This window comes from Gracilinanus agilis, chromosome 3, assembly GCF_016433145.1.
Source record: "Gracilinanus agilis isolate LMUSP501 chromosome 3, AgileGrace, whole genome shotgun sequence".
In the NCBI taxonomy this organism is placed as follows: domain Eukaryota; kingdom Metazoa; phylum Chordata; class Mammalia; order Didelphimorphia; family Didelphidae; genus Gracilinanus; species Gracilinanus agilis.
The window spans coordinates 422663330-422680914 of record NC_058132.1 but is presented as its reverse complement, the minus strand read 5'-3'; the positions used below and the strand labels follow the sequence as shown (position 1 = coordinate 422680914).

Sequence of the window (17585 nt, the reverse complement as noted above, 5' to 3'; positions counted from 1 at the left end):
GATTCAGAGAGAGGAATACACTTCACAGATTTAGTGTTGCAATAAATATATTCATGCCTAGGGAGAACAGCTAAGTTTCATTTGCCTTATCATCTACAGAGTCAGGACAAGTGAAGAGAATGAATAAAGAACTAAAATCTATGATTGTAAAATTATGTACAGAAGCATACTTTAGATAGCCTGATATCTTGCCATTAGCTTTATTTTACCTCAGATCTAGAACAAGAAGAGATTTGCACATATCATCATTCAAAATGTTATTGGGGGGGGGGGAAGCTGGGTAGCTCAGTGGATTGAGAGCCAGGCCTAGAGACGGGAGGTCCTAGGTTCAAATCCGGCCTCAGACACTTCCCAGCTGTGTGACCCTGGGCAAGTTACTTGACCCCCATTGCCTACCCTTACCACTCTTCCACTTATAAGTCAATACACAGAAGTTAAGGGTTTAAAATAAAAAAAATAATAAAAAAAATGTTATTTGGTCATCCACCCATGAAAGCAAAGACATTTAGAGCCCTTTTATGCCTCATTGTTAGCTGGTGACATGACAATTGCAGAATATATTAGAGATTTGCTGATTAAGATCAAGAAATTACAAGAACTAGGAGTAATAGTGCAAACTGGACCTATAGACTTTTCATTACATGATTTGAATCCTGGAGATACAATTTATATAAAGAACTTTCAGTGAACAGGAACCACTCAACCAGACTGGGAAGTTCCATTCCATGTACTTTTGACAAGTAGCATGGATACATTGTTCACATGTGAAAAAGTTACCTGCCATCGAAAATGATTAGCTGCTTACGTTGAGGTCAAGACGACAGATACAAATGGACATTGGGTTTAAGGATATTGAAATTCAAAAAGAACACTACAGATGAACAATTGGACAGTTGAACAATTGAACAATATTTACAAGAATACTGGATTACTACAAAGACTACTCCAAATGGACATTATTTTAAGGATACTTAACTTTATGTTTAAATAAAGGTTTCTTGTACATAAAGGTTTGAAATGGAATGTAATGGGTAAGTGTATAATTTATGTTATATTATTTTATTATTTTATTTGTTATTTATTATGTTATAGAATTTATTAGTCCTATGTAGAAATAATTACAATAATACTTCTATAGGATTATAGAAAAAGTTATAGATTAAATAAATGATAAGTAAATGGTAAAGTGTTATAACTGTTGAACAAGATCATCCTCAGGGGGTATATATCAGATGTATAATATTTTAGAATATATATTAGATGTATAAATGTGTGTGTATATACATATATATATTCAGATTAGATCTACCTCTGGGGGTATATTAGATGTATAGATATTAGAGGTTCATAATATATAATAATAATAAGGTTCTTTTTTATTTTCTTGTTTAATTTTTTGTGTCTATAGTAAATATAATGTGTATTTGAATTAATAACTTTAGATTCTTATTTCTGTAAAGAATAATAATAGGTTTTATTCATGTAGAGTTTAGTATGAATTTTGTGACTAATTTCTATAACTGTAAATATTTGAAATTATACATTATTTGAGACTTGCATGTTGCAAGAATTGTTTTGCTTTCTTCCTTTCTCTCTTTACTTCTCCTTGTTTATAATATAGAGTATAGGATAGTTTTATTTGAAAGATCCATTGGGGAAGACAGGTCTCCCAATGGATCTCAGGGGGGATATGTCAAGAGTTTTTATTAATTTCTCCTTTTTTATATTTGAGAAGAAAAGGAGCAATAATATTTTTCAGTAAGAGACTCCCTGCTGTGCAGTTTGGCAGTTGGTGACAGTTATAAGGGTGTGGCTGAGTGTGGTTTGGGAGTTGTAAACTATTGGAAGTTTTGTCTCTGGGTCTCCTGGGGAGAGGTTGTGCTGCTATCACTTTCTCTGGTTGGAGACAGAGAAACAAAAGTAAGGCCTTAACAACCTTATTGATTGCCAATTAAATTGGGTAGATAGGGTAAATAGATACTGGTTATATTATTAGAGAGGGAGAGTAGGAGAATAGGCAAGAGCTTCAGCCTAGCAGAAGATATTGCCCTGTGAGGCAGATAGATCTAGGGTTTTCTAGGAAAATCTAGTTAGGATTGGGATCTGGGATATAGTTACAAGCTATAGTAAGATTACTTTCACTTTCCTCCTTCCTATTTGCTATCCATCTTTCATAATAATAAACTAAGTGTTTTGCATTAAATAAACTGTGCACTGGCTTTTGTTCAAACTTTTACCCAAAAAAATCTAACCCTTCAGAGGACACAAGCATGCACAAGTACAAATAGAGTTGGGTAAAAGAAACGCATTTCATTCAATCAGAACACAGGGAAAAAGGAACAGGAAGAAAGGAAATTAAAGAAAGGGAACATTAAGGGAGAGATTAGTTCTAAGCAAAGCAAACTTTTTTATAGAATTGTTTATTTTTCAGTTACACGTAGAAACAATGATTAACAATTGTTTTATGAAATATCATGATCCAGATTCTCTACCTCTCCCTGAGACAATAGGTTATACCAGTATATGTTATAGCAGTGCCATCATGTAATACACATTTCCCTATTCCTCATGCTGTGATAGAAGACACAAATAAGAAAAAACTCATTAAAAAATAAAGAGAAAATGGTCTGTTTTGATATGCATTCAGACTCTGAGAGTACCCTCTATTGCTGTGGATAGCATTTTTCATCATGATTCCCTTGAGATTATCTTAGAACTTTGCATTGCTGATAATAGTTTAGTCTTTCACAGCTGATTATCATACAATATTTCTGTTACTGTATACAATGTCCTTCTGGTTCAGCTCACTTCATTTTGTGTCAGTTCTTATAAGACTTTCTAGGTTTTTCTGAACTCATGTTATTCATCATTTCTTATGGTACAATAGTGTTCTATTACATCTATACACCAAATTATTCAGTCATTCTCCAATTGATGGACATACCCTCAGTTTCAATACTTTGTCGGAATGAAAAGATCTGTTATAAAAATTTTTGTGCATCATAGTCTTTCCTTTTTCTTTAATCTCTTTGGAATGCTGAACTAGCAGTGGTATTGCTGGATCAAAGGGTATGCATAGTTTTATGGCCTTTTGGAGATAGTTCCAAATTGCTCTTAATAATGGTTGTTTTTAATTCACAGTTCTTTTAAAAGTGTATTTTTTTTTGTTTATCCTGGGACTCCATTCTAGGAGCATAGGGCCACAACCAGTAGGCAATGGGTCGCTCAGGGTCACCCAGCTGGGAAGTGTCTGAGCCCGGATTTGAACCTAGGACCTCCCATCTCTAGGCCTGGCTCTCAATCCACTGAGCTAGCCCAGCTGCCCCTACTTTAGGTTGCAGTTTCTTTAGCAGATGTAGTTTTTACAGGGTGGGGTTGCTAGCCCCAAGCCCAACCCTCCTCCTTTTTCATCCGGGCTAGGGACCGTCCTTGGCCCAGGAGTGGTAAGGGTGGGCGATAGGGGTCAAGTGACTTGCCCAAGGTCACACAGCTGGAAATGTCCAAGGCCGGACTTGAACCTAGGACCTCCAGTCTCTAGGCCTGGCTCTCAATCCACTGAGCCACCCAGCTGCCCCAAAAGTGTATTAGTGTCCCAATATTCCCACATTCTTTCCAACATTTATCATTTTCCTTTTTGGTCTTAATAGCCAATCTGAAGGTGTAAGGTGATATCTTAGAGTTGTTTTAATGTGTATTTCTCTATAATTAGTGATTTTGAGGGTTTTTTCATATGACTATAGGTAGTTTTAATTTCTTCATTTAAGAATTTACCAATTGGGGAAAGACTTGTATACTTACTTATAAATATGAGTCATTTGTCTATATGTCTGAGAAATGAGGCCTATGTAAGAAATACTTACTATAAAATTTTTCCCTAGTTTCTTTTTGTTTCCCTTCTAATTTTGGCAGTATTCGCTTTGTTTATAGAAAACCTTTTAATTTAAAATAATCAAAATTATTTATTTCATTTATTCTAATGTTCTCTCTATCTTATTGGGTCATAAATCTTATCTTATCCATAAGTCTGACAAATAAATTATTCCGTATTTCCCTAACTTTTTTGTGACTTCACCCTTTATTTCTAGATCAATTATCCATTTTGACTTTTTCTTGGTGTGAGATGTTGCCTATGCCAAATTCTGCCATATTTTTTTCTAGTTTTCCTAGCAGTTTTTGTCAAATAGTGAGTTCTTTCCCCCAAAAGCTTGGATCTTCAGGTTTATTGAACACCAGGTTACTATGGTCATTACTAATGCGTGTTGATTACCTATCCTATTCTATTAATCTACTCTATTTCTTATCCAATATCCAGATTGTTTTGATTCTTACTGCTTTATAATGTAGTTTGAGACTTGGGAGGCCTAAGCCACCTTCCTTGACATTGTTTTCATTAATTCCATTGATACACTTGACCTTTTGTTCTCCAGATTAATTTTGTTATTATTTTTTCTAGATCTAGGAAATAATTTTGGGTAGATTTAATGGCATGGAACCAAATTAATTTAGGCAGAATTGTCATTTTTATTATATTGGCATGGCCTATCCATGAATAATTAAAGCTTTTCCAAGTGTTTAGGCATGGCTTTATTTATGTAATGTTTTGCAATTGTGTTTATTTAGTTGTTGGATTTGTTTTAGTAGATATCCTCTAGGTATTTTATATTGACTTCTGTTATTTAAAATGGAATTTCTTTTTCTGTCCCTCACTATTGGACTTTGCTGATGAAACTTTATGTAGGTATATTTTATATTCTTCAACTTTGCTAAAAGTGTTCATTGTTTTGACAATTTTTTTTAGTTTACTCTACTACTATATATATATAGTAGTACAGAGAGAGGGGGTCATAGCAGTTTTGCAGGCTTTGGCTGAGTTCTGATGTCAGTTAGGAGTTTAGAATCTTGGGAGAGAGTTTCAGTTGGACCTGGGACCTCATGGAGAGAGAACCAGGGCCAGCTGAGCTGCTTCTTCTCCTTTTGAGATTGAAAACTTAGCCTAGCTTTGGAGTGTTTCTTGAGATTGGTTAATTTAGATAAACCCTTTGAATCTCCATACCCTACCTCATTTCCCTACCTTCCCTTCCCTTACCTAAATGTCTGTGAGGAGTGAATAAGGAGAGTGAATCAGGGAGTAGTTTCAAATCTGTGAGAGTTCAGCTATACTCTTGTAGTACATTATCTAGAGAGGTTTGGTAGTTATTATCATAATTCCTTTTGATTTCAAATCACCTTGAGAGCTGAGTTAAGGCAGGACCTTTGCTCAAACTCCTTCCCTGCTTCCCTTTCCCAACCTGAGGTTTCTTTAAGCAACTGTTAGGGCTTCCTTTAATCCTTTTAACCTGACAATTTAACCTGAAAAAACAATAAACCCCTTTTGTGTTTAAACAGACCTGTTAGTTACTTTGTCAGTTAATTAGTAAGAAAAGAGAAGAAGAGGAATAGAATCAACATACTCTGGGCTTGAGGGGAAGCCAGGGTATCCATCTTGAAGGAAGGTGTAACTGCAAAACAAGTCCCTTCCTGTGAAATTAACTAAAGCCTGTAGTTAATTTCAATCAGTCTATTTCCTTCAGTTTGTCTTTAATCTAAGTCCTAGTCCATAAACCCTGCTGCTCTTTGCCTGTTTAAATTAATTCCTCCTCTCCCTGGAAATCTTGATTACCTTCAGTGTTATACTCCCTGACTTCAGCCTCATATTATATCTTGAATCTCACTATTACATCCTACCTGCAACCCATATTACCTACCTAGCAAGTCTCTGACAACATCCCTTCCAAATCCCTTTAACCTAACACCTTTCCCAAATTCACCCATAACATCATATACATACATATATATGTATACATATATATATATATATTAGCTTTGTTTTCTCAATGTCTATTCTAATTCATTCCATTTCTTTTCATTTGCTTATTGCTGTAGCTAGTATTTCTAGTACAATATTGAATAGTAATGGTGATAATGAACATCCTTGCTTCACCCCTAGGCTTATTTGGAAGGCTTCCAGCTTATCTCCATTGAAGAGAGTACTTATTGATAGATTTAGATAGATGTCATTTACCATTTTAAAGAAAGTTCCATTTATTTTGATGATTTTACTGTTTTTAATAGAATAGGTGCTCTATTTTTGAAAAGCTTTTCTTGTATCAATTGAGATATTCATGAACAAAATAGAAAATATGAGTATTAATGAGTTTAAATATATATTTTTTAAACCTAGAAAATCAATTAGTAAGTAAATACATAATAAGTATAAAATAATTCTTGAAAATTAGGAGGAAACAGAAACAATGGAAAATAAAACACTATAATTTTTTAAACTACAAGCTGCTCCAGTAAAAAGATTGACTAAAAATTATCAACTGAAATGAAGAAAATCAAATTGCCCAAATGAAAAACTAAAAAAAGTAAAATCTAATCTCTATTATACCCAACTATATTCCATCAAAACAGAAAATTCGAGAGAAATGGATCAGAATATGAAAAAGAGAAACTGACTGGATCCCTGATTTAATTTGCATAAGGAACTCCTGGATGAGTAAATTCCTTCTATCAATATCTTATAAGATAAAATATAGCCTAATTTAATTAACATCTAAAAGACATAACAATCCAACTATAGGCTAGCTTTCAAATAGCCAAAATCACTCTTCTACTCCACCCAGACTGGTTTACTTGCTCTTCTTCAGACTTGGGAATTCCACTTCCCAATTCAATGTCTTTTTCCCTACCCAATTCTTGTAATGGATTTTTTACCTCCATCTTTTACTATTCTTTTCTTTCTTCAAAGTTCATTTCAAATGTCTTTGTGAAGTTACTCCCAAATCCTCTAGTTTTTAGTGCTTTCTCTCTTCTTAAAGTATCTTAATTTCCTTAACTATTTGTATTTTGCATCTCTTCAAGGAGGCAGGGCAGAAATCCTTTTTTAGTTTTAAATGTTTGTTTTTATACTTCCTAGATCCTTGCACAAAACCTAGCAAATAGGAGGAACTTAATAAATCTTAGAAGAATTGAATCAAATTGTTGAAACTGATTTTCATTTAAACAATTTTCTTCTTCTTAAAGCTGTCAATAGCTGTTTGCTATTTAGTGGCAGATGATATACTTAAGGAAACTATTTCATGTTTCTGCTAATTAAATTCTTTCCTTCAATATCTCTATACTTGTCTACATATTTTTATATACTCTATCTTAGCTATGTAATAGCTATTGTTCATCTCTCATAGCTAATATTCAATAAACTGATGAACAGTAGGATTCAGATGCTATCTAATCTTCAAAATAAACTATGGTGAAATAATATTCCAACCTGACAACTTTAGTTTCTGTTTATATTTTTCTGCCTTTACCTGCTATTAATGAAAAACATGATAATAGGTGATATTTTAATAGAACATTCTCAGTTTAAAGTAGCTTTAAGATGGGAATATCGAATCATGTTAGGACCTTTAAGAGCCCAAATCCTAACAAACTCCCTAGTAAAGCTCAAAACATATACTAGATGAAATAATTATACAGAAAACTAAAAAGAAAAAATTACAAGGTTTTTTTTTTTCTTTTCAGGTTAGGACTCACAAAACCACTTCCAAAATCCTATGAAGTTTATAAAAGTGGCAACATAGCAAAGAAGTCAAGGTGCAAAAACAGGTCAAAAACACACACACAGCATGGGACAGAATCAGACAGGTATATAGGCAGAATGCAACCCTAAGGCAACTCAGATCAAGCCACAGTAGGAAATAGGGCCAGAACAATACTCAAGCAGTGAGCACTCTTTGTGCCTATCTTAGAATAACCATTCTCCAACACTGAACCCAAGAAGCCCTGCAGAGGCTCCAAGAAGAGAAATTGAAAATTAAAAAATTAAACAACCTCACACTGAGCAGACTGGCTAATAGAAAAAGGAAATGATAAATGTTGGAGGGAATTGGGACCTTAATGCAGTGCTGGTGGAGCTGGGAACTGATGCAACCATTCTTGAGAGTAATTTGGTATCATTCCCAAAGGTCATAAAACTATGTATATCCTTTGCCTAGCAATACCACTACTAGTTTTGTATGCCAAAGAGATCAAAAGTATGGAAAAAGGACCTACTTATAGAAAAATATTTATAACAGTCCTTTTTGTGGTGGAGACTTAAAAACTGAGAAAATGCCCATCAATTTGGGAATAGATAACTTGGAGCATATGATTGAAATGGAATTTTATTGTGCTATAAGAAATGATATGCAGGAAATTTTTTTAAAGCCCTGGAAATGCCTACATGAACTGAGGGAGAGTGAAGTGAGCACAACCAGAATAACATTACACAGAACAAGAGCAATAATGTATTATGAGCAAATGTGAATAACACCTATTCTCAGCAATACAGGAGATTGGCCAGAGCAACACTTGAGAGGCAAAGCAGTTTATATATTCAAGATAGCCTGCTATGAGAAAATTTCAGATGATCTACTTAAGAAGTATCATATTTACATGATTATCAAGGAGGGGAATTAATTACAGGTTCAAAACAGTGCAAGGGGGACACAGACAAGGGAACAAGTCCAAAACTTAAGTAAACACACAGAATATTTAGCTAAATCCCAGAAATTCCTCAAGAAAGCATGACCAAGTCTGAGCCAACTCTTCCAGAACCAAACAGAGTCTTTCCAAATCAACCTAGGTAAAAAGAAGGATCCAAATGTGACCCAAGTATAAGGCCCCAATCTAGAAATTAAGGGTAAATATAAGAATATACAGAAGAAAACATCAAAGACTAGGGAGAATACTATAAACTATAAAGAAAAAGCCCCAGATTAAACCAAGAAAAAAAGTAAGTCCATAATAAGACTAAGTAGATCCTCAGATAAAATAATGCCCTACCAACAATGACTATAAGAGAACCTGGAAGAAATGAAGTAAGAGAGAAAAATATGTAATGCTAAATGAAATGACAGCAAGAGAGAAAAGAATACCAAGGTGAATTAATAATTGAGACTAAACGATGACAATCTTACCCAAGAATTGAATGCCTTGAAAGTTAGAATGGACTAAACAGAAAAGAATGATCCCATTAAACCAAAAATATTGAAACAAAATGAAAATAAACTTTTGCTTCAATAATACTTTATTTTTCCCTCTTTCACCTAAAAATGACTTTTGGAATTCATTCATTTTCTAGCATTTCTATTTCTACATTCCCTCCCTCCTACCACCATCCCCAGAGATATTAAGCAATTTCCTTTTGGTTATAGAGGTGTTATCATCATACAAAACACATTTCCATATTTGCCATGTTGTAGAAGACACACATACAAAAAATACAATGAACATAAAGTGAGAAATCGTATGCTTTGATCTGCATTCAGGCTCCATCATTTTTTGTTCCCTAGAAGTGGATAATATTTTTCATCATATGTCTATTTAAAATTGTCTTTGATCATTGTATTGCTAAGAAGAGCTATTACGGATGTTCATCATATATTATTGTTGTTGCAATTATAATGTTTTCCTGGTTTTGCTCACTTAACTCTGCATCAGTTCATGTAGCTTTTTCTAAGTATTTCTGAAATTCTCCTGCACTTTTTTCTTATAGCACAAAAATATTTCATTATAATCATATACCACAACTTGTTTATCCATTCCCCAATTGATTATTTCTCAGTTTCCAATTTTTTGCAACCACAAAAAGAACTGCTATAACTATTTTTGTACAAATATATCCTTTTCCATTTTTTATCTCTATGGGATAGAGATCTAGTATTGCTGAATCAAAGTTTTATGATCTTTTTGGTATAATTTCAAATTGCTCTCCAGAATGGTTGGGTCAATTCACAATTCCTCCAACAGTGCATTAGTGTCCCAATTTTCACACATTCCCTCCAATATTTATCATTTCCTTTTCTGTCATATTAGCCAATCTACTCAGTGTGAGGTGGTATCTCAAAGTTGTTTTAATTTGCATTTCTCTAAACAATAATTATTTGGGTCATCTTTTTCATATAACTATATAAAGTTTCATCTGAAAACTTCTTGTTGGTATTCTTTTTTATAAGCCCTTACCTCCCATCTTATAATAAATATTAAGTACTAGTTTCAAGACAGAAGAGCAATAAGGGCCAGGAAATTGAGTTTAGGTAATTTGTCCAGTATTATACAGCCAGGAAGTGTATGAGATCAATTTTGAACCCAGGACCTCCATCTCTAGTCCTGGCTCTTTATCCTCTGAACCACTTTGCTTCCCTGTTCATATCCTTTGACCATTTATCAATTGAAGGAATTACTTGTATTCTTTTAGATTTAACTTAGTTCTCAATATATTTGCTATATATTGCTATTCTATATTTGCTAGCTATACAAATTTTTCATTTTCCTTCTAATCTTGGTTACATCAGGTCTTTTTACAAAAAATTTTAAATAAACATGGTCAAAATTATCCATTTTATATCTCATAATGCTCTCTATCTCTTGTAAAGTCACAAATTCTTCCCTCACTTATAGATCTAATAAATAATCTATTCCATGCTTCCTTAATTTGCTTACAGTAGCATCTTTAATATGTGAGTCATTTACCCATTTTGACCTTGTCTTGGTATATGGTATGAGATGTTGGACTATACCTAGTTTCTACATTACTGTTTTCTAATTTTCCCAGCAGTATTTGTCAAATAGCTGTCAAATATGAGCTCTTATCCCAGAAAGTTGGATCTTTGAGTTTATCAAACACTATATTACTATGGTCATTTTCTGCTGTGTATAGTGTACCTAATCTATTCCATTGCTCCACTACTCTATTTTTTTTACCAGTATCATATTGTTTTTATGATTACTGCTTTGTGGTGCAGTTGAGATCTGGTGCTAGTAGGCCACCTACCTTTACACTTCTTTTTTGATTAATTGCTTTGATCTTTTTGACTTTTTGTTCTTCTAGTTGAATTTTGTTATTTTTTTCTAGCTCTATAAAATAAATTTTTGGTAGTTTGATATGATACTGAATAAGTAAATTAGTTTGGATATAGTTGTGATTTTATTATATTGGCTCGGCCTATTTATAAATAATTTATGTTTTACTGATTGTTTAGATCTCATTTTATTTGTGTAAAAAGTTTTTTGTAGTTGGGTTCATCTAGTTGCTGTGTTCATTGTGGCAAGTATGTTTTGAGGCATTTTACATTTTCTACATATATTTTAAATGAAATTTCTCTTTCTGTTTGACATTGTTGATAATATTCAAAATGCTAATGATTTATGTGAGTTTATTATATCCCGAAACTTTTTCTAAAGTTGTTTATTATTTTGATTAGTTTTTCACTTGATTTTCTAGAATTCTCTAAATATACCATTATGTTGTCTCCAAGGAGTGACAAGTTTTTTAGTTAGTTTGTTTATTTATTTGTTTTGCCTCATTACCTGTTGTAATTCCTTCAAATTCCTTTTCTTCTCTTGCTGTCATAGCTAGCATTTCTACTATAATATTGAAACATAGTGGTGATAGTGGGCTTTCTCAATCTATCTCTGATCTTATTGGGAAGTTAAAATGTTTTCTTATGGTTTTAGATAGATGCTATTTTTCATTTAAAAGAAAGATAAATGATTTCCTGTTTTCTAGTGTTTTTTTAATGAGAATAGATGTTGCATTTCATAAAAAACCTTTTTTTGCATCTATTGAAATAATCATCTAATTTTTTGTTTTATTATTTTATATTTATATTTATAGAGCAATTATCATGATAGTTTTTCTAATATTGAACAATCGCTATAATCCTGGTATAAATCTCACAGGTCATGTGGAGTAATCCTTGTGATATATAGCTATAATATCCTTACTGGTATTTTATTTTTTAATTCATTATAGATGTTGGTTGATACTTTTCTTTCTCTATTTTTACTTTTCCTTATTTAGGTATCAGTAGTATATTTATGGCATAAAAAGAATTTTAAAGGATTCCTTCTTTGCCTATTTTTAAAAATAGTTTATATAATGTTGAAATTAATACTGTTCTATAAATATTTGATAGAATTTACTTTTGAATTCATCTTGCCCTGGATAATTTTTTAGGGAATTAATTGATGATTCGTTCAATTTATTTTTCTGAGACTAGGTAATTTGGGTATTCTATTTCCTCTTCTTGTTTTTTCTGGATAATTTGCATTTTTGTATATATTTAACTATTTCACTTAGATTGTCAGATTTAGTGACATATAATTGGGCAAAATGGCTCCTAATTATTGTTTAAATTGCCTCTTCATTGGTGATGAATTCACTGTTTTCATTTTTAATACTGGTAATTTGATTTTCTCTTTTCTTTATTAAATTGAATTAACCAATGGTTTATCTATTTTATTGGCTTTTTTAAAAATCAAAACCAGCTCCTTTTCATATTTATTAGTTCAATGGTTTTTCTTGCTTTCATTTTGATTAAAATGCCTTTGATTTTTAGGATTTTCAGTTTGATTTTTAATAGTAATGAGATTTTTTATTAGTTTTTTTCCAGTTATTTTGAAATTGAAAACCCCTTCACTGATATGTTCTTTCTCTATTTTATTTCTGTAAGCATTTAGAGATATAAAATTTCTCCTGAATACTGCTTTTGCTGAGTCACATAAATTTCAGTATGTTGTCTCATTGTGATAATTCTCTTTCATGAAATTACTGCTTTTATGATTTTGTTACTTGACCCACTCATTCTTTAGGATTAGATTACTCAATTTCCAATTGATTTTAATCTTTCTTTCTGGAGCCCTTTATTAAATGTAATTTTCATTTCATTATGGTTTGAAAAGAATGCACTTAATATTTCTGCTTTTCTGTATTTGGTTGTAAGGCCTTCGTGCCCTAAGACATGGTCAATTTTGGTGCCATGTGCCACTCAGAAAAAGATATATTATTTTCTATTCCTATTCAGTTTTCTTCAGAGATCTATCATGTCTAATTTTTCTAAAATTCTATTCATCTCCTTAACTACTTTGTTGTTTTTTTTTGTTAGACTTACCAAATTCTAAGAGGGGAAAGTTGAGATAAACCCCACTAGTATAGTTTTACTATTTATTTCTTCTCTTAACTTATTTAGCTTCTCTTTTAGGAATTTGTATTCTACCATTTATATTCTACCACAAATACGATCTATTTTCACTTTTGCTTTGCTAAGACCATGATTGCTACCTCTGTTTATTTTACTTCAAATGAAGTATAAGATTCTGTTCCATCCCCTTACCTTTATTCTCTGTGTCCCTTCCTTATCTATTTTTCTGGGGTGAGTTATCCCATTCATATTCACAATTATGATTACTCTTTTCCTCCATCTTATTTTCTATTTTCCCCCTGCATAACTCTCTCTCTCTCTCTCTCTCTCATTTCCACTTTTCCCTGCTCACAAATGTTTTGCCTCTGACTACTACTTCATCCAGCTTGCCCTTCCTTCTATTCTTCCCTTCCTTTTTCTTCTTTCTTCTCCCTTCCTACTTCTTTATATGATAAGTTATATTTCTATACCCATTTGAGTGTGGTTGTTATTCTCTCTTTGAACCAATAAAATAAAAAGTAAGCATTGCCTTCCACTTCTCCTGATCTTCCCAGCTATTAGGTAAACTTCTTCACAAATCCTCATGTGAAGTAATTTATCATCTTCTATCTATTTATTTCTCCTTCCCCCCTTCTTATCATGCATACCTCTTTCTCACTTCTTAATTTTGCTTTTTTCATATCATTTCATTACAGACAATTTACTCTCACGCCTTCTGTCTATGTTTACTTCTTCTATTGGCCTAACAGTTATAGTGTTCTGAAGTTACAACTGTCACCTTCCTATGTAGGAATGTAAATTGTTTAATCTTATTGAAACCTTATGTTTTCTCTTTCCTGTTTACTTTTTTACATTTCTTGTGTTTCTTTTATTTGGACATCACATTTTCTGGTCAGCTCTGATTTTTTTCATCAGGAATGAATGAAAGTTTTTTCCATTTTCATCTAAGGACATATACTTAGTTTCACTGAATAAATGATTCTAGGTTGTAATTCTAGCTTTTTTGCCTTCTGGAATACCTTATTTTAAACCTCCTGATCCATTATTGTAGAAACTGCTAGGTCCTATGTAATTTTGACTGTGTTTTCATGATATTTGAATTGTTTCTCTCAGGGTGCTTAAAATATTTTCTCCTTGGACTAGGAGCTCTGTAATTTGGTTCTAATATTCCTAGGAGTTTTTATTTCGAGATCTCTTTTAGGAGGAGATAGGTAGATTCTTCTAATTTCTATTATCCTTTCCTGTTCAAGAATTTCAGGGCAGTTTTCCTTGATAATTTCCTGTAATATGGTGTCTAGGCTTTTTTTTTATTATGGTTTCTCAGGTAGTTCAATAATTCTTAGATCATTTCTTCTCTATTCATTTTCAAGATTAATTGCTTTTTCCATTGAGATACTTCCCATTTTCTTCTACTTTTTTCATTCTGTTGATATTGTTTTATTATTTATGGATGTCTCCACTTGGCCAATTCCATTTTCAAGAAATTATTTTCTTCATTGAGCTTTTGTACCTCTTTTTTTCATTTGTCCAGTTATAATTCTTGAAGAGTTATTTACTTCATTGGATTTTTTAACCTATTTTTTGAATTTCTAGTTTATAGGGAAATTTTTTGCTGACTTTTTTGTATACATTTTTCTAATTCTTTTAGATGATTCTCATTTCTTTACCCAATTTTTACCTATTTCTCTTATTTGATTTTGAATTTTTTTTACTTCTTCCAGGATTTCTTTTGGGGCTTACACTATTTCATATTTTCCTTTAAGGCTTTACATGCAGCCATTTTGACATCATTGTCTTTTTCTGAGTTTGTACTTTGATTTTTCCCTGTCACTAGAGTAACTTTCTATAGTTGTGTTTTTTCTTTGTATTTTATTCACTTTCCAGCCTTTTTTCATAATCATGCCTATATGCTAAAGTTCAGCTCTATTCCTGTGTTGGAGGGTATTCTGCCTCAGGTTTATATTGGCATATGCCTTTGGTGCTCATGAGTAGCCTGGATGCCCTTCGTTTCTAAAGTTTTCCCTTAATTCCTGCAGTATGTACCTCTAAAGGGCAGTCTGGCTGCTTATAAGTCCAAGAGTGTACTTTTAAATCCTGCAATGTGCATTTCATGGGAGGATCCTGGCTGCATTTCTATGAGTAGACTTGTAGCTATTTTGCCTAGTATGCAGAACTGAGCTGGATTCTGATCCACTTGTTGCTGATTCACCTAGGTACTCTTCTACCTCACTGCTGGTCTTTTCAGATGTTACTTGTGTTGGGTTACTCTCTTCTCTTACCCCAATGAGATGGGTCTCTCCTACTATTCTTCTATTTTTTCTTGAATGGAGCATTGTTTTCCCTGTCTTTAATTGGCTCTGCTGCTCTAAAATTCATTCTGAAGTGCTTTGGGGGAGGTTTCTTGGTGGTTATTTGGATGTGCATTTAGGTGAGTTTGGAGCATTCCTTCCAGAGAGTGGACAACAAAATGAAAATATTGGAAAAACAGAAGTAATATAATATAGGTTTACTAGGTGGAGTCAAGTCAATAATCTTAAAGTGAGTCACTGTTTCAAATCCTGCCACAAATAATAATATATTACATATTAGTTATGTATATAATTTGTACATAATGTTATAATTATATATTTTCTCTCAACCTCAATATTCTCACCTGTAAAATAGAGATAATAATACAACTTTCCTCACAGAATTGTTATTAGAATAAAATTAATCAAAGCAAGTCAATAAAAAATTAAGTACCTATAATGTATCAGGCACTTTGCTAAATATTGGGAGCACTGAAGAGCCAAAGAAAGTTTTTTAAGAAACCATCCCCCACCCTTCCTGAACAACTCACAATCTATTGGTTTAATAATATACCAAAAAGTATAAAAAAGATATACACAAGATAAAATGGAAATAATCTCAGAAGGAATGAATTAAAATTAAGAAGGATTGAGAAAAGCTTTTTTTTTTTACAAGATAAGATTTAAACTGAGATTTTATTTTTTTACTTTATTTATTTAGAACATTATCTATGGTTACATATTACAAGATTCATGTTCTTTCCCTCTCCTCTTCCCTCCCCCTTCTCAGAGCTGATGAACAATTCCACTGGATTATACATGTATCATTGTTCAAAACCCATTTTCATATTATTAAAATTTGCAATACAGTGATCATTTAAAGGCAAAATCCCCAATCATATATCCATTGAACCATGTGATTAATCATATGTTTTCCTTCTGCTTTTCTACTCCTATAATTCTTTCTCTGGTTGTGGATTCTTTCTCATAAGGCCCTTGGGATTGTCCTGGGTCTTTGCATTGCTGCTAGTAAAAAAGTCTCTTACATTTGGTTGTGCCACAATGTTTCAGTTTCTGTGTATAATGATCTCCTGGTTCTGCTTATTTTGCTCTGTATCAGTTCCCAGAGGTCTTTCAAGTTCACATGGAATTCCTCCATTAAAATGGGATTTAAAAAACTCAGGAGGCAAAAAGAATAAAGAGAAAAATTACAGACATGGAAGACAGCCATTGCTGATACGTAGTCAGGAAATGATGTGTCTTGTTTAAAGAACAGGAAGGTGTCGGTATAAGTGGATCACAAAATATGTAGAGACATTTAAAGGTATAAAAAAAATGAGAAAGTTAAGAGTGGGCCAAATTACAAAACCTTTGCACATAGACAACTTTGCATGAAGGGGAATAATCTGAAACAAGTTTTGAAAGGTAGCTTGGGGTCAGATTTTGATGGCTTTCATTGCTAAAAAGGGGAATTTATACTTGATCCTAGAACTAACAGTAAGACACTGAATTTTGTTGACTTATTGAGTAACAAAGTCAGATGTGATTCAGTAAATCACTATGGTAGGTTTGTGAAGGATGAATATAGTGAGGAGAAACTTGAGGCAGTGAGACCAACTAGAAGGTTATTATAATAAATCCTCTTCTTACATGTATCTAACTAAGAAGAGATAAACAATTGGAAATTGTCTTCAGATTAGAGAGATAGAAGCCAACAAAATGACAAGTAAGTGTCTTAGAAAAATTTTAAAGATATCCTTCTCCACATAGCTGATAGCACATCGCCATATAAATATCACATCATTAGACAACACTTCAAGGACAAAAATGAATGTTTTCAATATTTTTCACTAAATGAAACTATCTAAATGGTGACTCGACAGTCTTATTTTGCTTCTAAAATTGTTGAGCCTTTATATTTATGAATGTTATAAGAGTTTCTTCTATTTTTTAATAAAAGGGAAATGCCATTCTTTATGCAACTATTCTGTTACCTTTTTCATGCCAAACATGTGGTGTCTACTGGTATTTAATGCCATGTGATTTTAAAAATGTTTACTAACCAAATTTGTATTTTTTTTATCTCTATACAGCTCCTGATGGTCCACCTCAGGAAGTTCAGCTTGAACCCATATCATCTCAAAGTATCAGGGTGACCTGGAAGGTAAACAAATGAGAATAGTTATTATAATCATTATATTTATTCATCACTAAGGAGATTTTCATTCATGGCATACATTATAATGGTTAGACCCTTTGATGTTGACAGAACCTTCTTTTAAGTTTGGAAAAT

General features: G+C 32.6%; 1 protein-coding gene across 1 annotated transcript in view; it reads left to right on the top strand.

The window, feature by feature from the left end:
- Window positions 1-17585, top strand: part of DSCAM (DS cell adhesion molecule) — a 607061-nt gene that overhangs the window by 371106 nt on the left and 218370 nt on the right. Inside the window, exon 14 of the mRNA XM_044669244.1 lies at window positions 17386-17456. Coding sequence (XP_044525179.1) covers window positions 17386-17456 — 71 coding nt within the window. The remainder of the gene's footprint in view (window positions 1-17385; window positions 17457-17585) is intronic.